Source organism: Cyprinodon tularosa, unplaced genomic scaffold (assembly GCF_016077235.1).
Source record: "Cyprinodon tularosa strain WSP-4 unplaced genomic scaffold, ASM1607723v1 ctg520, whole genome shotgun sequence".
Classification (NCBI taxonomy): Eukaryota; Metazoa; Chordata; class Actinopteri; order Cyprinodontiformes; family Cyprinodontidae; genus Cyprinodon; species Cyprinodon tularosa.
In genome coordinates, this window is record NW_024039253.1 from 184,606 (window position 1) to 208,375 (window position 23,770).

At 37.7% G+C, this 23,770-nt stretch overlaps 1 protein-coding gene across 1 annotated transcript in view; it reads left to right on the forward strand.

The window, feature by feature from the left end:
- The first annotated feature begins 4,079 nt into the window (after positions 1-4,079).
- The window catches only part of mdfic (MyoD family inhibitor domain containing), a 34,907-nt gene continuing 15,216 nt past the window's right edge, over positions 4,080-23,770 (forward strand). The window contains exons 1-3 of the mRNA XM_038303936.1: positions 4,080-4,345; positions 4,628-4,823; positions 12,205-12,315. Of these exons, the coding sequence (XP_038159864.1) occupies positions 4,730-4,823; positions 12,205-12,315 (205 nt within the window). The 5' untranslated portion in view covers positions 4,080-4,345; positions 4,628-4,729. The remainder of the gene's footprint in view (positions 4,346-4,627; positions 4,824-12,204; positions 12,316-23,770) is intronic.

The following is a 23,770-nucleotide window of genomic DNA, read 5'->3' on the forward strand; positions in this document are numbered from 1 at the left end:
TATGATTACGGATGAGTTAAATGTAGTTTTGCCCAAAACTTTCCCAATTTTTCTTTGCTTGGTATTATTTAAACTGTTAATACCCACTAGGGCTGTGAATTGAGCATAATTTGTAAGTTTTAAATAGTTTAAATAATTTTTTTATTTTTTTTTATTATTAAGGAGTTTTTTTTTTGCATTGGGAAAGGACGCCCCTTATCTTATAGATGATACTCTGTTAATTTTATTTATTTTTTCACAATGATACTGAGTTCATTTACTAAAGAATGTGCTGTGTGGATGAATCTTGGTCTGCATTGTTTGCCCAAACTGTTTTAGTTTCATCTGAAATGAACCTTTGCCTTTATTTACATCCTATTTACCTTTCTTCTATCTTTAAGAAATGCCCAAAACTTCTAAGGAGAGTAAAGTTAATCCATCTTAATATAAATAGAACAATTTCATCAGCACAGTAGTGATATATATGTGGAGGATTTTGTTGTTGGTACTGTAGACCTTTGTTAATGTCTGGTGATAAAATAACTTAATTGAAGTTAGTTTTACACTTTTACAAATTAAATCAGGAAAAAGTTAAATCATTCCAATGTCAGAGGAGGGAACAAAGAATGACACTTTTCTCAGTCCTTGCTTTGTCTGCATGTAGAATGTCTGGTTGACTTCATTCAAGCTTGCACTCCTGTGACCTACATCTCTAAAGAGTGTAAAAAATGTTGCAATAAATATATAAAGTTTTGGCAACCGATCTTAGTCAAAAAAGGGAAATTATAATGCTCATATTTTTACCTGAAACTTTCCTTTATGCTCAATTTCAATTCATATATTTACTTGTAATGATCAGCCACCAAGCTGCCGTCCTCTGCCCTCTTTGTAGTCAGTAGGTTACTGTTAGTGCACAGTCTCTGCTGATTGTCATCCTAGCCATTGAACCCTATTGGTAACAGCATAAGTGAGATTTAAGCCTCAGTAACATGAGTGTGGAGGTGATTGATGTGAAATATGCCCTCCCTCATTGACTGGATGAACTCCATTTTCTGTTCCTAATGCAGAAATCACTCCGGGTCCCTAGCATAATGATTTACGATGAATCTGTGTCAATGTTGAACTCGGCAAACCCCACGTAATCCATCTTGCAGATATACCTACCCCGAGCCCACCCTACCTTGCCAGCCCTCAGCCTCCCCATCCTCTCAGCCGTCACAATGGGGGAAAGTAAGGAATCCAGCTTGCTCCCTTTCTGCCTCTCTCGCTTTCTACGTCTGTTGGTGTTGAATCCATTACAGGCATGATGTGTAATCACAGAGGACCTCTGTGCCCCCTCAGACTGTAATTACCTGGATACTGAAACTCCCTCACTCCATCCCTAAGACTAACTCGGAACTCCAGTAACCATCATGCAGTGCTTTCATACGATCCGGGTGGCTTTGTTAAAATTTGTAGAAGGGAGAAAAAAAAGGTTGAAAATGCATTCAAGTAATTAGATTTTGACCTCTGTGATGACCATTTCTGGGGAATAAATTATGATCAGAGCAAAGTCTCTATTGGACACCCCTCCTCCACCTCTATATGAAAATCTTTTAAGTACAGTACAGTACAGTACACGCAACATGACTGCACCGTGAAATCAACCCCTGTTGTCAGTCTTTGTATTCTACACAGTGGCACCAGTGTTGCTGCTGACAAACATTATCTTGTGTGTGATCATGTGCACAATGTCACCCCCCCACCTCCCCTTTCAAAATAAGTCAAAGTGGAGCTGGCTGTGTAGACACAGTAGGGTTGTCACACTATGTCAAGTGCGCGGTGTCAGCGTTGCATCTGTTGCAGTCACATCTCAGAAGACACGAGGAAGCATCTCTCTGTTGACTTCATCTGTTTGTTTGGCAGCCTGCCTGATTGCTGGAGTGTGTAGTGGCGAAGAGGAGCTCCGGCTCAGTCGTTGCGAACGCTGAGACAAGCCTAATCCCCGCTTTGCTGGGAGAACAGGGAGTCTGGCCCCAAACAAACAATACAACAGGCAAGCTCCCGTGACTTCCCAGCACCACACTGCAAAAAGGGCTTTCCAAATCTTTGGGGCTTTTCTTGAATACATTTTATAAATCTGGAAACATTCAACTTTTTGTAATAGCTTGCTATTGAGATAAATGACATTACTCTCAAGAAGTTTCTACACTTACTGACAATGACACTTGCTATACATATATTACATTGCTATAGAGGAATTTTAACCTCTATAGCATGAGCAACCTATATTATGTGTTGCTACAACATCTAAAATCAAATTAAAGTCTGCACTTTGACTAGGCCACAACTATGCTTTGAGAGCCTTTTTACGTCTTTTAAGCCACTTTGATGTGACCTTGTTAATTCATGATATGCAACCAAAAATAAAGGTGGCAAATTGGAGGAGAAAACCAGAGAGAACCCAGGTGGGGATTTGAACCCGGGAACTTCTTGCTTTAAGTTAACAGTCCTACAGTAACAGAGCCTAAAAACATCCCAGTATGTAAACATGTTTTCCTGAGCTAGTTACATTTTAAAAGGGTTTTTTCAGTATAGTTTCTAAGTTGCTTTTTGATTCTGTTTTGTACAACAGCCACATCCCAGCAGACAGTTTGTTACACTTAGGTGTCGTCCCTACTGTCTACATTCCATTTGGATGATATAAGGATTGCTCATGCTTTCTCCCTGTACCTGACTCCTGACCTTGAATGAACCCATCCTTAACTTTGTCAACTTTGATAACCTTAGGACACAAACATGTAAAATATCTATTTCTCTTATGCAGAAATAAGTGTTAACAGTATCATAAAAATGGGTATGCAAGGTCTATGGCAGAACACTGCCAAAGCAATAAGGTAGTTCTTTTCAAGGCTCTGCTATATTAGTATACAAATAATTAGAAAGTATGTTTTAACAGTAACTTTAAATTATACATGTCAATGTTAACTTGTCCAAATTAATTTCTGATCAATGCAATTTATTCCAGTATTGTCCAATCATATAGTAACATTTGGTTCCAATATCCCAAACTTAAAATGTATTTAATCTGTAAAAGAACATGTCATACCAAAAAAATAGTTTTTCTTTCACTCAGAGTTTTTTTTTAAATGAATTTCTTATAGAAGCACATTTGTTATTATACTTAATATATTCAGGCAACTTGGCGTTTCTTGTTATCAGAGGCATAGCTAGATTTTTTTTTTATAATGGTGGCCAGGCACTAACCAATGTACACTGAGGGGTGGCCAAAAGTTGATAGGCGCCAGAACCTCAGGGTCAATCTACACTCTTCCAACAGGAAAATTAACGAGTAAAACATCCATATTTTCTAAATAAAGACAAACTATACTTTCCCACAGCCTTTACTAACAAATAGAGGAATATATTCAAATATCTGCTTTCCAGATAAAAGGTATAGTGGATAAAATTCTTTCAGGTTTGAGTTTTGGCCGAACATCTTTTCCATTGTCATTATTATTCTGCATACAATTGATATTTACAAATACTAATATCAACATACATTGATAATTTAATAACTTTTTATTAAAATAGTTTTTTTTAATCTATGATTTCACAGAAGAACCCTAGATGACTTGCAGACACATTTTCTCTTTACCCTATAAAACACTAAATCTATTTCTGAAAAGAGCATTAATTTTCTACTTAACATCTTTATTGTTAGTATAGTTGATGTGCATAATTATTACCCAGTGTTTTTGTTGTCAAGTAATTGTTTATATATGAATTAGAGGGAAATAAATGGTAGGGGTGGCCACAGAGGTGGCCATCGCCCCCATCTAGCTCCGCCCCTGCTTGTTATTACATAGACATTAATTTTTGCCAGCAATATCCATATTTTTTTAATGTTAAAAAGGTAATAAGGTCTTGTCCTGGATTCCAATAACGCTATTGGCTTGAAATGTTTATTTTCAAAGTATAATGAGTTAAATACCACAGCCTTGTATAAGAAATTTCCATTAAGCAGATTTATTTAACTCGGTTTTTTCCTCTCTCTCTCTTCTAACATAAATTTTGGTAAACATCAACAGGGAGGGCTTTGTTTTCCTCCCTGAGCTGCAGGAATCCGGATATGATGAAAAATGTTTCAGACCTGAGTAAACTTAGCGCAACTGCGCGCCCAAGGCGTCAGTAGGATAAGAGCGTCAAAAACTCATCTGGGATATTTAGGACTGTGAACTTTTTAAGAGTTAACATTGGAAAAGTTTCTCGTCTGTAAAGCCATTCTTCAAGTTTTATTTTTACTGCCTGACTTTTTTGAGGAAACAGTTGAAGGAAGGATGGGAATAAGTCAGATCTGAAGTGAGGGAGTTGTCATGTTTGAAAGGTAAGTCGGATTATACAAACAGTAAATCTGCCGTAAGATTGAACTTTTCTACTTTTTTATGAAACAAAAAAAAGAAGTTGTGAATAAATTGGCTGCTTGTGAAGTATTACAGGACGGTTTATGTAAAAGAAGAAAAAAACGAAGGGAAATTTCCACTAAGTTTAACAGCGGCTCGACGTCATTTTTCTGTGCGCGTGAATGCGCAGTTTGAGGAATGACTTCCATAGTTTGGCTTTGTGTCTTCAGCTCTGCGCTGATTGTGAGACTTATTGCTTTTTGCAGGACTGAGGGCTGAAGGGAGAGGGAAAAAAAGGGAGGAACTACTTCTGCTGCTTCTGGTGGTTTCTATATTTTTTTTCTCCTCTGGAAGAGGACGTCTGTCTCATGTCCAAGGAGACTGTCCATCCATCAGAATGGCCGGTGGGGCCAGGACAGGGCCCCCGGCAAGAGACTAGTCCCCTGCTGTCAGGGTCGCACGGTAAGAAAGCACAAGACAGCCCATTAATCAGCGGCTTTGGACGTATATTTAGTGGGTTAAAATTAAGTGCAGGGTTCCATGCAACCTTTTTTTATTTTTTATAAATACATATGCTGTATAAGGAGTAAGGCTCAGGCAGGGGCGGAGCTAGATAAGGGGGGTCAGGGGTGGCCATGGTCACCCCTGTAGCCACCCCTACCATTTTTTTTCTCTAAAGTAGAATATTAAAAAAAATTATTTTATATATATTAGCAATTACTTGACAACAAAAACGCTGTGGTTAATTATGCACATCACTATACCAAAATTAGAGATGATTAGTTCAGAATTCATCCTCTTTCGGAGCTAGACTTATATTGTCATGATTGGTTTAAGCGTTCTGAGCCACATGCAAAGAACCACTCAGAGACCAAAGAAAAAGTTTAACAGGTTTATTAATTGTAGATGAATAAAAGAAGTTGGATCTGAAAATCAGTGGACTGGTGAACCGGAACTGGAAAGTCTGAAGGGGAGATCACAGTGATCAGTTCAGGGACCAACATGACTGAAGTTATAACTGATAAAATAACAGTTAAACTACTGTGTAAACTCCATCAAATGGAAATACCACTTTCATAATTTTCAGTATCACTTGTACGTAATTACATTGAAACCCTTTTTGAGAATATAATAGTGTAGAGGGAGAGACATGAGTTAAAAAAAACCCACACATTTTGCTGAATTTTACAATTGAATGTTATAGGGGTGTCCTGATACCATATTGATATCAGATATTGGTCCGATATTAATCACAAAATTAATATCGGATTTAGGGCTGAAACAATTAATTGGATTAATTGCAATTATAGATTATTGAAATAATCTTCAACTAATTTTGTAATTGATTAATCATTAACTAGCGTACTGAGACTGTAAAACATGCGTTTAGCTGACGGAGCAATTAGAGCAGCAATTAAATACAAATTTTAAAGAAATATAAAAACATTTTGTATTTAAGAGGAAAATCTTTTTTGTCCGTCAATATGCTCTATCCTGAACTCCTCAAGTGGAAATGTTTTAGTTTCACCTGAGTTAATTTCATAAAAGATCTACTTTAAGAAACCTTTTGCTATCCGATTATTAATCGATTAATCAAAAAGATAATTGATAGATTAATCGATTTGGAAAATAATTGTTAGTTGCAGCCGTAATCAGAATCATATACACCCACCGGCCACTTTATTAGGTACACCGGTCCAACTGCTTGTTAACACTTAATTTCTAAGCAGCCAATCACATGGCAGCAACTCAGTGCATTTAGGCATGTAGACATGGTCAAGACAATCTCCTGCAGTTCAAACCGAGCATCAGTATGGGGAAGAAAGGTGATTTGAGTGACTTTGAACGTGGCATGATTGTTGGTGCCAGAAGGGCTGGTCTGAGTATTTCAGAAACTGCTGATCTACTGGGATTTTCACGCACAACCATCTCTAGGGTTTACAGAGAATGGTCCGGAAAAGAAAAAACATCCAGTGAGTGGCAGTTCTGTGGGCGGAAATGCCTTGTTGATGCCAGAGGTCAGAGGAGAATGGCCAGACTGGTTCCAGCTGATAGAAGGGCAACAGTGACTCAAATAACCAGCCGTTACAACCAAGGTGGGCAGAAGAGCATCTCTGAACGCACAGTACGTGGAACTTTGAGGCAGATGGGCTACAGCAGCAGAAGACCACACCGGGTGCCACTCCTTTCAGCTAAGAACAGGAAACTGAAGCTACAATTTGCACAAGCTCATCGAAATTGGACAATAGAAGATTGGAAAAACGTTGCCTGGTCTGATGAGTCTCGATTTCTGCTGCGACATTCGTATGGTAGGGTCAGAATTTGGCGTCTACAACATGAAAGCATGGATCCATCCTGCGTTGTATCAACGGTTCAGGCTGGTGGTGGTGGTGTCATGGTGTGGGGAATATTTTCTTGGCACTCTTTGGGCCCCTTGGTAACAATTGAGCATCGTTACAACGCCACAGCCTACCTGAGTATTGTTGCTGACCATGTCCATCCCTTTATGACCACAATGTACCCAACTTCTGATGGCTACTTTCAGCAGGATAATGCGCCATTTCATAAAGCTGGAATCATCTCAGACTGGTTTCTTGAACATGACAATGAGTTCACTGTACTCAAATGGCCTCCACAGTCACCAGATCTCAATCCAATAGAGCATCTTTGGGATGTGGTGGAACGGGAGATTCGCATCATGGATGTGCAGCCGACAAATCTGCGGCAACTGTGTGATGCCATCATGGCAATATGGACCAAACTCCCTGAGGAATGCTTCCAGCACCTTGTTGAATCTATGCCACGAAGAATTGAGGCAGTTCTGAAGGGAAAAGGGGGTCCAACCCGTTACTAGCATGGGGTACCTAATAAAGTGGCCGGTGAGTGTATATATATATATATATATATATATATATATATATATATATATATATATATATATTTAATTTGCATTAATATTAGTATCTGTCAATTGTCAAAGTTGCAATTTTATTCTAGCGGGAAGAAACAAAAACTTTTATCGGGACACCCCTAGAATATTATGCAACAAGCAGGAGAATGATGAAAGTGAACCAATAATAATTTCTCTGCCACACATAGCCGGCTAGTTTAGAAGCTTTACGCAAGTCAGAATTAAAACCTTTTTTTTTTTGGATCGTTCATACAATTTACATAAAGAAGGTAATTGGATCAAAACAAGACATTACAAAAACTTTTTTTTTATAAAAAATTAGATTTGGTGCAGTTTGGATATAAACTGGCATACATCTCTGGCTGTGTCTGAACGTCCGCTCTAACCACTACATAAGGCACTATATAGTAGTTACCCCATTTTGGAGGAGTGTATGAACGTCTAGTGGATTAAAAAGTAGTGGACTCGAAATTTCCCACAATGCACCTTGAAAAATAGTGTACATCAATGGTTAGTAGAAGACCAAATATATCCCAGAATGCTTTGCGAGACCTCTCCTCTCAAAGCATCATGGTATTTGGTATGGTGGCAGGAAAGAACAAAGAATGGAGCATGCACTGTGCGGGGAGGCGGAGTTACATGACCAACAAGGAGCGAAATGTAGATATGAACGGTCAGTTAACTGAGTTCACTATAAAGTCCAGCTTACAGTCCCCGCTCTATATAGCGATTGAGGGATTTATGGGTTAGGGAGGACATTCCTAATTGTTTTGGGCCTGAAGGAGGGTTAATCTTACTGTAGAATGTCTTGTTTTTTGAACAGATAAGGAACAGAAAATGGTTCCAGATCAGAGTCTCATATGAAAACTGCAAAACTTTTGCCAGTTATATATTTTTAAATGTTAATAGAAAGGATCAAATACCCAGTAAATGTGCAGACAAAAATCTATTTAAAAAAAATCATAATTAGTTCTTTGCAGCCATGGCAGGTCAGTGGAGAGTGGGGTCATGGATACTAACCAGTGGTGCTGAAGTTAGATTCTGATATAAAAAAGGCTTAACGCATGTAAAGAAATATGACTTATCAGTCCGAAAATTAGGTTACTTTGCATTGAATTAAAGTTCTAATTGGAGTTTTATTTAATTTGTTTTCTCCTTTTGTTTATTTTTATTAAAAAAAAAGTTTTAGATGGACCGCCTTGCCCAGAGTGCTGTTTGTTTAGGGCCAACCCATGATCACTTTTAGCTGGAAGCTAAAATGCAAGAAACCCATAAATAGTTCATGATGTGTATGTCCAGTTCTTCCTCAATGCGTCTACTGATAAAACTGCCTTATAAATATATGATTACATATTCGGTTTATTAGGCAACATCCTGTTGAAGTTGAAGCTGTGAGGAAGAAAAGCCATGAATGAAAGTAGCATTAGGATCACATTTTTCATACTTTAAGGCAATTTTTTGTAAAAGACATTATCTGTGTTCTTGTCTCAAAGCCTTGATGTTTGTGCTTTTTTTTTTCCCTTAATAAAGTTAGAGGAAACACCCTGCTGACTATTAACAGTAACCACACAGCCAATTATAGTTTTTAATTAACTTTCCAGTTGCCCCTAAGATTATCACATGTAAAATAAGCTCAGCCCCACACCCGCTTTTCATTTTTCTTCAAACAAGCAACGAACCATTAACCGATCATCATTATAGTGCTGTTTAAGAAAGAATAAAAAAAGGTGGATAAAATAAGCAATCGCATGGGGTTGCTAAATGGATTCCATTTTTGTTTTAGGTGATTGTTCATGGTTGACACTAGATTTTCCCCCTCAGTGGCCTTTGGTCTGCTGGGAATAGATGGATTAGTTAACTGGGATCACTAAATACAGCAATTGATCTCACCATACTTCCACGCCAAGCTGAGGTATTTCTTTTCTCTCTCAAACCTCTGGTTACTCATCCAGCACTGCTTATATAAACAGGATTGTTGTTGCAACTGAAGCAAAGCTGCATCAGGTCTGCTAATCAAAGCGTTTAATGGCCTGGTTTAACAACAAAGTAACAATATGCGATAAATAAGACATAGTTTTGAACTTAGGAAGCCGCTTAAGGAGACACATTTCTGTTATTTATGCATGGCTATCAGTTCAGTTCTTTTTTCTTTTCTTTTCTTTTTTTTTTGCTTGGATGCTTTTCCAATTCAAATGAATGCAGCCTTTATAAAAGTAAAAAGAATCTTGGCAGGTATAATGCACCCGGGAGCAGTGGGAGAGAGAAAATGAGATCCAGAGCTCTGGCAAGGACTTTTACCTTAACCGTCCCACCATATCGCACAGTTTGCCAGGAGGTTGTTTTCGCTGGCTTCAAAAAAACAGAGCGACCTTTTGCACCTTCAAGTTATGCAGCTTTTATATCCATTATGACTAACCCAACAGGGAATGTTAACTTTTGGTGCAAATATGTTTATTGCTCTCTAAGTTTAGAACCTTATACGGTTTGCTGTTGATTTTAGAGCGTTTCTGTGATTTGTTATTCTGTCTACTTTATGCAATAGACCAGGGGTGGACAATTACAGTTCCTGAGGGCCGGTATCCTGCAACTTTTAGATGTGCCTTTTTCTTCGAAACACCTGAATCAAGTAATTAGATGATTGAGAGGACTCTGGAGGAACTGACTAGGTTACTCTGTCATTTGGTTCAGGTGTGTTGGACCAAGGGTTGATCTAAAAGTTGCAGGATACCGGTGTTTCTGTCAGCTCAACATACCGCGTCAGGCCAGCATACCCATAGTAATACGCATGCGCGCATGGATGAGCTGTCAGACTTCATACCCTTCAAAAAACCCCGAAAGTAGTGATTAAATAGTTTTTTCATACAAAACTAAAGGGATAGTCACAGGTTTAAGGTGTTTAAAGTGTAATTAGAAAAGGGACTAGCTGCACCTGCAGCCATCTGCAAAACGTGTACAAAACACACCTCTTGCCCAGCCATTGATGATATTGATTTGGACATTACGTCATCTTGGATACAGCAGCTTTGCGGAGCAGTAGGAAGATTAATTGAAGTGAATAAAATGTGAGCAAGATGCCTACTACTAGCAAGGTTGTAGTTAGCCCATAAAAAAGTAATATAATCTTGTTCAATGTTGGCATTAAAAGAATAATTCACTCCATGATCAAATTACTTTATAATTTTGTTGTGTATTTAATTTTTTTATATCATGTAATTTTACAGGGATTGCACATACGTTATATATGAAAATGAAAATGTTAGAAATAGCATTTCTAAGTTAATTTGTATAAAATCCTGGAGATATTCTTAAAATGCTGATCATTCTTTAATAAGATCCTTGTCAAACGGACTTGCAACAAATTTTTTTAAGCTAATGTTAGTAGTGGACCAAGTGAAGGACTTTTTTTTGTTGTTTTATGCACAAAACTACAACAATAACCTAACTAAATCAGGAAATAAAACAGCGTGATTGGCTGTAAGGAGAGCAGAAACAGAGGACACTCTATGGGTATTACTACGGGTTGTCATGATGGGTTTTAAATGTTTAGCCCACATGCAGAAGCAAACTCAGAGGCTTGGAAAAAGTTCAACAGTTTATTGAAAAGTGGGGAGATCAGAAAGACAAAACAATGGTTTTCACAGCTTGGGGAAAATCCAGCGGTCTGGTGAACCGGAAGCGGAAACTCTAGGAGAAGATCAGAGTGGTGAGTTCAAGGTCCGTTGGAAAAAACAGGTCAATACTGAATCATAGCCCGATAAGGACTCACTGTAGAGGTTAGAGGTTTCTCCTTGGTTCCTGTTTGTGGGGGGGCTTGTTCAGATTAGGAGAATACTTGCTGGAGGGCAGACAGGCAGACTTATGGTGGTCCAGAGGAGCAGCAGAGCAGACTGTCACAAGCTTTCCTGAAGTGGACTGCGTACTGATGAGGTGAATAGTTTCTTTCTCTCAGAGAGACGAACAAATTCCTTCCAAGGCTTGAAGGTCCAGGCTTATCCAGTTGATCAGGAGATATTCCTGCCGGAAATCACAAGAGAGACAAAAGGTTTGTAGTAGAGGACTAAGAGAAACAAAAACTCAAAGGTTAGACTCGGCTAAACTCAGAGGGGCTAGAGTACCCAATACTGGCTAACACTCTGGCAAGGAGATGGGGACATTCCGCTGCTCATATACTCCTCAGATGGTAATGACCAACAAGCTGCAGGTGTGGTTAGTTGAAACCAGGAAGAGGCCTTCCAGGCCGACAGAGAAATGATGGCACCCCCACAAACTGGAACCCTAACCTGGGGATGCTGGCCTGACGGGGTATGCTGATCTGACACTTATAGTGTCAAACTAGCCAATGCGTTTGCAAATGCATATACAAATCTGACGAGTTGCGTATGCGTATTATTATGGGTATGTTGGCCTGACGTGGTATGCTGAGCTGACAGAACACCAGCCCTCAGGAACTCGAATTGCCCATATCTCTAATAGACCATTACCATGTGCAGCAAAATGACCCACATCATAATGTCTGCACCACTGTGGTTGACAGTTTAAGACCCTTAAATTTGAATGTCTATCCTCAAATTGGGCCACTTAACCAAGATGTTGAAATCAATTCTACCTTTTATGCCATAAAGAGTGATAATATATTTAACCTTTTATTTGTTAGAAGTTAGTGGAGAGAAAAAAATAAATAAACTAAAACTATATATCTGTTGGGGTTTATTTATAGTGCTATAGTTCCTTAAAAAAAAGATGAGTTCTAAAATTTCATTATGAACCTTACCAACACACAACCTTAAAGCAAAGCAAAGCAAGATCCATGTCCATGATGGCTGCATTTAAACTTCTGACCACCCCGGTAGCTGCAGCAAGTTATATATTTCCTTTGAAACCATATTTAATATCAACTTCCTGTGACCCCCCCCCCCCTTACTCCCCTTCCAGATGCTTGTGACAGTGAATCATCAGGAAGAGCGCCGTGCCCCAAGAAACCACCAGCTGAAGGACAAAATCACGTGACAGAAGAGAAGGATCATTATTACAAGCCTGTGAGGAGTAAGTTTTAATAACCTTGGAAAAACTGTGGCCGACTGGCAGAATATCTTTATGCTATTTTTTGTCTCAAGGAGAAACAACAACGTTTAATGGAAGAGAGTTAAAGTCATTAACATGTCAGATCAGCTTTAGGTTGCTTTTTTTTTGCTTTAATTTCAATCCATTTTATTTCTAATGGCAGATTTCTCCCTCTCAAGAATAGCTGTTATCATACTGTTGCCCTGTCAGGGTCAAGTAGGCAGCTAAAATATTAGCTTCACTGTTTCCAATTACAGGAATACAGTACGTGCAGTAGATATCTGCTTGGTTTCCTGGTATATGAGTGTAATATGCCTGCTGTTTTATTATGACGTTATGACCAAAACTTGGCTCCTTCAGCCATTGTTACTTCCTCCAAAACCTCTGCCACATGTTTTGGAAGAAGGGAAATCCGGTTTGTGGTATTGGCTGTCCTCGTGTACTGATTGAGTTCCACATGCAGTTTCTTTACCCCTTTGCTAAATATTTACCTCTTCGCACGGTTTGTATGCAGTCTGGGAAAGTATTTCATTTTCGTTGAAGTATTTTCCAGGTTTGCATTTGTATGAAGAAAAGAGAAAAAGAATTATATTCTCCTACTGTGCAAATGATCCCTCCATATGTACATAATCACAAATGGGTAATAATGTATAGAGACCATAGTCTGCTCCAGAAATGCTTCATACTACTATTATCACATGCTTTATTGACTCTCTAAACATTTTTTCTGGATCAGGATAAAAACTTTCTTGTGACTCTGATCTAATCATATTGTTTTATGCAAATGTGGAGCACAGCAAGGTTGTACTAAACAGCAATTTGGCATTGATTTAGAAGCAGTTCTAATTAAACCTTGTTGCATGGTAATTCCACTCCATGCAAAGATATAGATTGCAGGTCACAGAGTGAACCGCGACTAAAAGGCTTTGTGTACGCGTGCCTCATTGTTCCTGAGAGGAGTGAAATGTGTCAACATGAGCTAATAGCAGCTGATTGCTGCAGTAATAAGGATCTTGTTTTCATTATTACTGTTCCTGACAACAGTTCCCTTTTGTTTCACAGTTGTTAACTTTTACAGAGTGCAAATTTTCCTCAATCCCCTTTATTTTTCGTGTTTTTCATTAAGCGTAATTACTAGTAGTAACTTATTTTATTTATATATATATATATATATATATATATATATATATATATATATATATATATATATATATATATATATATATATATATATATATATATAAGCTGTTAATGTGTTCTGTTAAAGTTCAAGTTTAGTTTAAAGTTTTTGACATCACTTTTTGGTTGTAATTGATTTTATCCCCCTATGTTGAAAATCCATTTTGGCCAAGTTAACTTACCTTATTTATATCATGGACTCCCATGGGCCCACTGTAGTTTAGCTGTGTCGAGGGGGGACCTCCGCTTGCTGCCAGGGGTAATTGAGAGCCCTTTCCAGCACAGAAACAGGAAATCAATAAGAAATCATCTGCCTGCCTACGTCTCAGTCTTCGCGCTTTTCTTTTCCCCCCGGCTGTCTGATTTAGAGCTTGTGTACTGTATCTAGACTGTGAGTTTTCTCTACAAGAGGAAGCCCATTATGCTGTTTTGATAACACCGACGATCCTATTTCATTCCTGATAACACTGTTTTGACAAGTCCACCATTACATCACTCGGGCCTTGTTGTAAACCAGTACCTAGAATTGGCAGCGGTTGCATAATTCCCAAAATGGTAGTCATTTGAAATAGATGCAGTCACCGGAATTTGTAGAGACAGATTTAAGCCATTTTATTTTATTTTATTTTATGCATTCGTCTATCAATTCAAATTCATGATTACCCTTCTTTCCTTCTGTTCTGATAGTAGCAGAGACACCACACAGATGAAATCTCAATCATTACGGGCATCAAAGTATTTAACAATAGTGCAGCTGCTTACATTAGCAGTATTGTGCACTCCTGCCCATTATCTTTACTTTTTCTCATCCATCATTTATGCCATGCATTTTCATAGAACTGTATTTGATACAACTACAAATTATAAGTACATTAAAATGGTCTAAAGGGACTCTGGATGTTAGAAAATTATCAAAGTTTTCCCAGGAAGAAATGTCCGTGAAAGATATTGTTTCTGGTTTGTTAGACAGTAGCCTTCATTGCTTTTCTCAGAGGGTAGAGTCTCGGTAGATTTGCCATCCAGGGTGAGGTGGGAGAATTCCTGTGGGGAGACAGACAGACATTCCTCAACAGTCGGTTCTGGACTTTCAAGCGGCTGATATCTGTGCAAACAGTGCCTATCCTCTTCAGCCACCACCTCAGAATAAGTCAGCAGGTTTTTAGGGTTTTATCATCACAATATTCACCAGATTGCATTATAGTTTTTAATTTCTTTGGTAGATAAAAGTGACCTTATATTTTTTTGTTAGTGTAACTTTAATGATGGAGAAAGGTCAACTATTACCACTCTCTTTTGAATTGAATGCCTGATCTTTGTGTGAATCTCAGAATCTGCTCATTGGTGGTACAAATAAAACTTTCTGATCATTTAAGAAGAGATTGCCTTTTGGAAATGAGTTTAAATCACAGAAAGAGAAAGGATTTAGTCGTATGGGTTTGCACAGTTTTACCTGACTTTGTAAATACAGCATTTAATTAGACACATGTTCATCTAGTGTGGATTTGAACCCCACACATCATCTTATGCGGTTTGAAAAGTGCCTGGAGTACTTAAAGACTTTTAACCTCATGTCAGTTTGCTTTTTTGTGAGTCTTTCTGCCAGTTATTAGAGCTGCGTGCTGATTGTTGTTTTGCAAGATTCATATCTTTATTGTAATCCCCAGAGCCCTGTCTTTGCAGAAATACTGCCTCTGAAGCAAAGGCCTATTATAAACTGCACCGTAATTTTCAAGTGATTACTTACCAGTGGGTCATGGAATCAAAAACTGTATAAATAGGGTGAAATGCTAGTGCAGGGGTTGATTAAAACGGTCATTGTAATTCTACCTCTGTTGTAATTATTTTCTCATTGTCTTGCTGCAGATAGATTTCATATGGGAAATTTCAAGTGCGTTAATTAGCATATTTTACTCAAAGTGCCCAAGACTATTCATATTTTTTTTCCTTTAAGATACCCAAAGTAGTTGAGCCAATTAATTAGATATGCATGCCGCAATTCATGGACCGCAGTCTTTTAAGTGCACATTAGATAAAAGGGTAAACATATGGATTTTCATCATTAAGGAGCTATTTTCTATTTTTCTTCTTTTGGAGGACCCATTTAGATTCAAAATGGCTGACAGTCAAAAGTATACATACCCTTTTAAACTTTTTTGTACGTTCATCCACTTCCGTAAACCATCACAAAGTGTGGCGGATGTGTAAATGAAAGTTCGGACAGTGTGGTTGCTTTCTTTCCCCTATGAGTCTATTGCATTAATGTGTTAATTAGTTAATCTTTTTTTGCAATTAATAATCCGATACCTAAAAAGGCCTTATAGAGGATTTTATACAGAATTTAAACCTGCTAAAGCTAAAACTATGCTACTTTAGGAGTTCTGGATAGGATATATTCAACCACAATGGACATTTTTCATCTGAAATGCAAAGTGCCGGCAAAAAAGATCTAGAAATAAGAAAAAAATTCTTAAATTAGGTGTGTTTACCCTTAATTTGAGCAGGTAAATAAGATGATCTGCCAGTGGATTCTCCCGAGTGCTGCCCGACTTTACACGAGTGAATAAAGTGAATGTGATTGGTCGATTATCAAGGGGCGGGATTGTTGTGGCGGAAGGTTTGCAAGCAGTTTGGTTGTGGCTGGTGTCTCGGAAGCATCTTGCTAACCAGTTAGCAAATTAGTGCTAGTAGGTTCCCAATGGGAAATTACATTCAGACCAAGTAGCACTTAGCAACGACACTGTCAAGGAACGCTATGGACAGCGGAAATATGCAAGAGGAGGAGAGTTTTGTGTCGGAGGTCGTGGATGACTCTCCTCTGTGATACATTTTTTATTTAGTTGAGAAAACCGGGGACGAAGATGTTGTGGAAGAGGACGCCAGGGGGGCAGAAGCTTGGTTTGGTGTAGAAGGCTTACGGCCGTACATGTTTGAGCCCTTGCCTCGCAACGCTGCAAGTTCTGTTAGCTCTACGCCTGCCAAAGACACAGACGTCCATCCCCATTAAATCTGGGACGTAACTTAATGGGAAAGTAAACTATTCCTATTCCTTATTTCAACCGTTGCGTATATTAGCTGCGACATATGAATGAAGATGCTATGACCGGAAAAATTGATTGACAGATGACCTTTGATATATGATTGGCCGAATTTAGGTATACAAATTGACGTATAACTTAACTGGCCTGCAGAAGATAACGAAAAAAAAAAAGAAAATGCAAATTAAGAGGATTTTTTTAAAAATAGAAATTTTCTAACTTTTGGGACAATATGGTCTGATAAAGAGTACATTGATATACATGTTTTGCCTGATTTGAAATTTAAATATGACTTCCCTATGACTTTAATATAAGATAATTAGATAATATGTAATTGAAATAAGACATGCAATTGTTTTGTTTCTTACTTTAAATGTAAATTGTCTTGTTCCATTGGCAAAGTGTCTCACTTACCTCCTCACTTCAAGAAAAAATGCACTTATTTTAAGAAAAAAATGACGTATTGAGATTTAATTTTTTTGCAGTATAAATTAGTATTTGGTTATTTGAATAATCAATTAACCGTGGTTAGTCCAATTCATTGTTTTAGCTCTATTTTGTACCACCCTCTTTTGCTGCAATGTTAGAATTTCCTTTAAAAATGGCTCAAACTCAGTCAGATTGTAGGGAGGGTGAAGATAAATGTTCACGTGCTGGTGTTGATTTTGGTCTGGAATCCATTTCAGGCTATATGTAGAGGGTTGTTGTCCTGCTGGAAGATCAAACCTCTGCACATTTTTAAGATCAGGTCTGTCCAATTGTTGCATATATTTTAAAAGTAAAAATATATACAATTGAAATTCTTAAGCATAAACCACAAGTTTTTTGTTCGCCACATAGGACAATATCAGTGCCTTCCATAACCCACTTGTATGTGGGGATGAAAAAAAAAAATCAACTAGTTGAAATGACAGCAGCACAGGGGGTATTACTTGGCCCCTAATAGGGTTTTGGCTCCAACATTAAGGTTAAAACCTTTTTCTATTATGAGATCTCTGCTGATGCCTCCCCCCCAACGCCCCGAAACCCCTGAGCTTCCAACTCCGTGGCCCCTCCATGTTTGCAGGTTCAGCGCCTCTCTGTTAGGTCATTCGGAGAGACCCCCACCTCCGTCCTCTGATCACTGAAGGGTGACCAGGGACCATAGGCTGGCTGCCGTCCAGACACACACAGCTACAGCTGACACTAGCACCACTGCCACCCACCCACCCCCGTTTTCTCTTTCAGGCTAGAGCTAAAATCAATACAGGCGTCTCTGTGTTTTAAAAGCCACTCAGAGGCAGACGAGCACCTCTGTCCCAAAGGCTGATCTCTTAGCTTAAGGTCTTGATTGGCATCTCTAAGATGTGAGGCACTGACCCACAGCTGTCCCATTAGTAGAGGGTTAATGCTGAGATTGATAAAGAGCAAATAAAGGAACTGGGTGTGGGGATATTTTGATAGACTGTCTGACACCTTTCTGACCCAGAGAGCGACCTTGGTGGAATATTTTTTTGCCCATCTCTGACTTCCCGAATACTGTTTAATTTGTTGTTCTTTTTGATCCCTGTGTGCATATGACACAGTGCAAGCTTAACTTCCATTGAATTTCAAAAAAACAGCAAGCTTCCCTCCCTAAAGGAGTATTTGTAGCTGTGTGGAAAAACCGAGTCACAGATGTAACTGAAACTGCGAATATGGCCCTTGATTCTCCTTCCCTCCCTTTCCCTTCTTTCTCCTCTCTCCAAGTTTTGTTTGAATCGTCACAAAAGGGGGTGGAACACTTTTTTGGGGGGAATATGAAGCATGGCAGCAACCTCAGGCCTGCTCTGAATCATGTCAAAACTTATCTTGGTGGCTGACCGTTTAAGATCTAAATCAAAGAAGTATGTGCAGATCTGGAAAAGAAAAACCCAGTAATCTACTTAAAAAGCTTCTTGAGTTCAACTTAGACTTTGTAAAGCAAGAGCTGCATTAAGATTTGATGAGATACTTAAAACACAAAATAGTTATTTTTAGTTATTTATAGATTCTATACTTGTGTTGCAGTCACAGTTTAAAGTCTTTAGAGACCTAAATTCTGTAATGACTGAGATATTCAATCATTTCAACCATTCCATAATCTAAACCAGGGGTCACCAGTGTGGTGCCTTCAGGGGACTCATGGAGTCCACAGCGTCTTCTGAAAACAGCACAACTTACCAGTGGGCTAAGAATTAAATTTTTTATTGTATTCTGTCACCCTTTTTTTTTTTATTATTCAGAGTATTTAAGCATTTATAGAGATTTCAAAATGACAATATAATAAAGAAAATTAGGAGTAATAAAAAAAATAAAACAATAAAAAGATGATTATTATGTCTGAAGTTTAGGTGAACTTCCTTCCTTCCTTCCTTCCTTCCTTCCTTCCTTCCTTCCTTCCTTCCTTCCTTCCTTCCTTCCTTCCTTCCTTCCTTCCTTCCTTCCTTCCTTCCTATGACTCAGTATCCAGACTCAGTCAAACTTTTTGACTTTAAGGAGATTTAATCTGACTTAACATTTGGAATAACCCAGCAACACCCTCCTACTCTTATATGGCTTATAGCAAACTGAAGACATAAAAACATTATAAAGACTATTAATTAAGATGTATTATATTTAGGAATATTTAAGTAAATGGCAAAAACGATAATTATCTACCATACTGTCCAGATTTGTATTTCCTTTGCTTTTAGCAAGTCCATTATTTTCTGAAATGACACTGCTGCACTTTTTGTATTTTTCTATAACTCGTGCCATTTGAAATATCAATGCAACGTTCATAAGCTGTATGTAACGCAATTTCGTTCTGTATGCACCCTGTGCATACAAAATGACAAATAAAGAAGTCTAAGTCTAAGTCTAAGTCTAATGAAATGCTCTCATGAAGTTATCACATGAAATTCAGATAACTTGGTATGATGTGAAAAGGTTCAAGATTGGTAAATACCGTGTGCTTCATGTTGCATAAGCAAGGCTCAAATGACCAACTTGCCATTTTTAGACAACAGTGGAGAACAGACTTCAGTCGCAGGAGATTTTCCTGAGGGGATTGGGATGTAAATGGCTTAGCCTAACAAATTTAAAATAAAAGGAAAACTGCCTTTCATTAGGCGATTTGGTGATTTAGATAGCAGTCAGACATATTAATCTTATGAGAATATTCCATTTTTGAAATCAAAGAATAATTGATGACACCCCACCCTAACCCGTGTATGATAGCCCGTTCCACCCCTTTTCCCAGCACGCACACCTTACCACTTGTGCTGAAAGGTTCATTTAGCCAAATCAAGCTCTCCTTTTTCAAGATGCCTTTGCTGCCGTTAAATGTAATTAAGCAGAACAAGGTCCAAGGGGGTTATTTTTTCCACTTAATCAGCAGCAAAATTTGAAATTAGTAAATCCCTGACATGCCTTCTCTCTTTGTGTTGGGTAGAGGCAGCAGCTGCACTACAAGTAAAGGAAGTGTCACTTCCCCCAGTATGCCGGATAAGTCAAAAATAAATAAGTGTTACAGGAACTAAAACAAGGTTGGGATGTGATTTTGTGGCTACTTAAAACCGTTTAAACCAAGTCCCCCGGAGTGATCCAGAGCGGCAGAGGAAAGCAGACGACAGGTGATGTTTCCTGTTTAAATGAGATGCAGAGCAGCATGATCAGCCCTGACAGGTGAAGACAGTTAATAGAGTTCGGTGGCTTGCTATCACAAACACACCCAGCACGTCATTTCTGCTGATGATGATCCAATATCAGAGCAGGTAATTTAGCTTTCCGTAGCAGTCATCATCATCTGAACATCATCATTTTATCTAGAATAAATACAAAACAGTGTGTGGCTGTAAATGAACTGACAGGGGAAGGATTGCAGGTTGATGTCCGAAATCTTTTTTTTTTTTTTGCGTGTGTGCTTGTCTTTTGGAACAAGTGACATTTCTGTTAACCTGTGTCAGGTCGTCATGGAGTTGGCGGGAAATCTGTAGATGAGACAACTGACCTAACTGTCCTAACGATATCATTTTTCTATTTAATGCCACTTTTCAGGCTGACAGTTTAGCACCATTTATTCCTAATATGACAATTGCACACAGAAACCGGGGACGAAGATGTTGTGGAAGAGGACGCCAGGGGGGCAGAAGCTTGGTTTGGTGTAGAAGGCTTACGGCCGTACATGTTTGAGCCCTTGCCTCGCAACGCTGCAAGTTCTGTTAGCTCTACGCCTGCCAAAGACACAGACGTCCATCCCCATTAAATCTGGGACGTAACTTAATGGGAAAGTAAACTATTCCTATTCCTTATTTCAACCGTTGCGTATATTAGCTGCGACATATGAATGAAGATGCTATGACCGGAAAAATTGATTGACAGATGACCTTTGATATATGATTGGCCGAATTTAGGTATACAAATTGACGTATAACTTAACTGGCCTGCAGAAGATAACGAAAAAAAAAAAGAAAATGCAAATTAAGAGGATTTTTTTAAAAATAGAAATTTTCTAACTTTTGGGACAATATGGTCTGATAAAGAGTACATTGATATACATGTTTTGCCTGATTTGAAATTTAAATATGACTTCCCTATGACTTTAATATAAGATAATTAGATAATATGTAATTGAAATAAGACATGCAATTGTTTTGTTTCTTACTTTAAATGTAAATTGTCTTGTTCCATTGGCAAAGTGTCTCACTTACCTCCTCACTTCAAGAAAAAATGCACTTATTTTAAGAAAAAAATGACGTATTGAGATTTAATTTTTTTGCAGTATAAATTAGTATTTGGTTATTTGAATAATCAATTAACCGTGGTTAGTCCAATTCATTGTTTTAGCTCTATTTTGTACCACCCTCTTTTGCTGCAATGTTAGAATTTCCTTTAAAAATGGCTCAAACTCAGTCAGATTGTAGATTGACCTAACTGTCCTAACGATATCATTTTTCTATTTAATGCCACTTTTCAGGCTGACAGTTTAGCACCATTTATTCCTAATATGACAATTGCACACAGATATTAATCGAATAATTTCCCTTTAAAAAAAAAAAAACAAAGACACTGATCACAGTTTTCTGCACCATTTCTTTTTTCCAATTAGGCAGAGTTATAGTATAGTGCATAACGAAATTATTTAACATGTAAAAGTCAAGCTTTTTGTTTATGTGTAAATTTATAGTAAGGAGCTTTCTATCTCTATTTGAAAAAAAATAAAATAACCGGTGTTATGTACATAGACAAGTTTTACAAAGCTGGTTTAACAAACTCAGACTCAACTAACGTTGGAAACTGAGTTTTCAGTCCTCTCAGATTTTAACATGTAAACAAGTATGAAAAGTGACAAATCACCATGACAACATGCAAGAGGAGGTGCATATTTCATACCACTGCAACTAGATATTTTAAAGCAGAATAAATATAAAAAAACAAGGGGAATATTTTTATAAATACAGAGCAGCAGGGCGTTGGAGAAGATTGGTGTTTAGTTTGTATGGCAGGCTGTTTAGTCATATATTAAAAGCCCTTTCCTCTGTTTTTCAATTTGCACATCACTTAAATAAGATTCTTTTTAGTCAAAATCACATTCATACTTCAACCTACTACCAATGAGACTAAAATTTTATATATCTCGAAATATTTACACATTTTTAGTAGACATTTATCAACTTGACTGAGTATGTATAATATCTGAAAAACATTTCTTCCTTCTTAAAGTAATACATATTTGACAATAAGAATATGAAGATCTGAAGTTCATTTTTTAGACGTCTAGAATGTTTATTTCAGATATGAAGAATGCCATTTTGTTTGAAATGTTCATTCCGACATGGCAAAGATGTATTTTTGATTTTATAAAAACGTATTCAGTAAAACTGATACATATCAAAATGGCCCATCAAAGCCTGTCATAACCACTATACCATTACGAGGGAAACAAGTTTACTCCTTGAATGGTAGTGGATAAATTCAATTCCATTTATTTATATAGCGCCAATTCACAACACGTCATCTAAAGGCACTTTAGAGTTCACCAGATCATACAGTCAAATTGATTCAAAGTTTTCTATCTAAGGAAAACCAGTTGATTGCATCAACTCATTGACTCTTCAGCAATCCCTCACACTAAGTATGCTTGTAGCGACAGTGGAGAGGAAAAACTTCATTTTAACAGGAAGAAACCTCCAGCAGAACCAGGCTCAGTTTGAGCGGCCATCTGTCATCATCATCAATGTATTCTATTTAGGTGAAATCACCTGGCGGCAAGAGGAGGTTTAGGTATAAAAATATTCAAACATGTAGGACCTGCGCCTCATCTCTCAAATATAGAATAAAAAAAATTAAATAGAAGTTTTAAAGTTGTTTTGTTTGAAGCATGATAAGCATTCTGGCTGTAACCTGCTAGCTTTGGTGCTCTTAGTTTTCACACCAGGATTGTTATTAGACTTTGTCTGTTAAGTCTTCATCATAGAGTTACATCCATAGTTTACTGCATCACATGTTGCTTCCTTATTTCTTATATGATACGTTCTTGGTATCTATAAATGTTTTTGTTTAAACTGAATGGCAAAAAAGAAGATATTTGTCACAGGAACAGGTGGATTATTACTTATTTCCGTCTTCTTGTCATGAAAAAATCAGATGAGTCAAAGAAGTCAGCTGTTTGTGAACTTTCTTTAAAAAAAAGCATCTGTTATAGTACCTTTTTACAACTCATTTGGTTCCCCTCATTGCACTTTTTTATATTTATAAGTATGAAAAGCATTCTAACTAAGCTTTTTTCTACTCCATTAAAAGCAACTATGACAGTATGGAGTTGGTAAATAAAAATAAGTAGAAAATCCGCCCATTCCATTAATTTGGTGCATTTATACTTTTTAATTTTCATGGGACACTTAAATGTTTCTCTATGAGTGCATTTTTTTTGTAGCAAGAAAAACCCTTTTTTGTTCAAAAAAATAAAGAAAGTCCTTGTCTTGGAGTTGAGAAGGTCAGACAGTAAACGAGGCTTTGATACGCCCAAGGAAAATTACAATCAGAGCCCTTTTGTAATAACATTCATTGCACTATTTTCCTCTCTCTGTGTGTCCCCCCAGCTCTCTCTGCTGCGTAATTCCCTTGGTTTTGCGTCTATAAATATGACTGGGGAAGATGTATAATTTCTAATGAGAAAATGTATCCCTTTGGATTGAAAGCAGGGGTTTTTCCACACCACTGTTTGTTAGGAGGAGAGATGA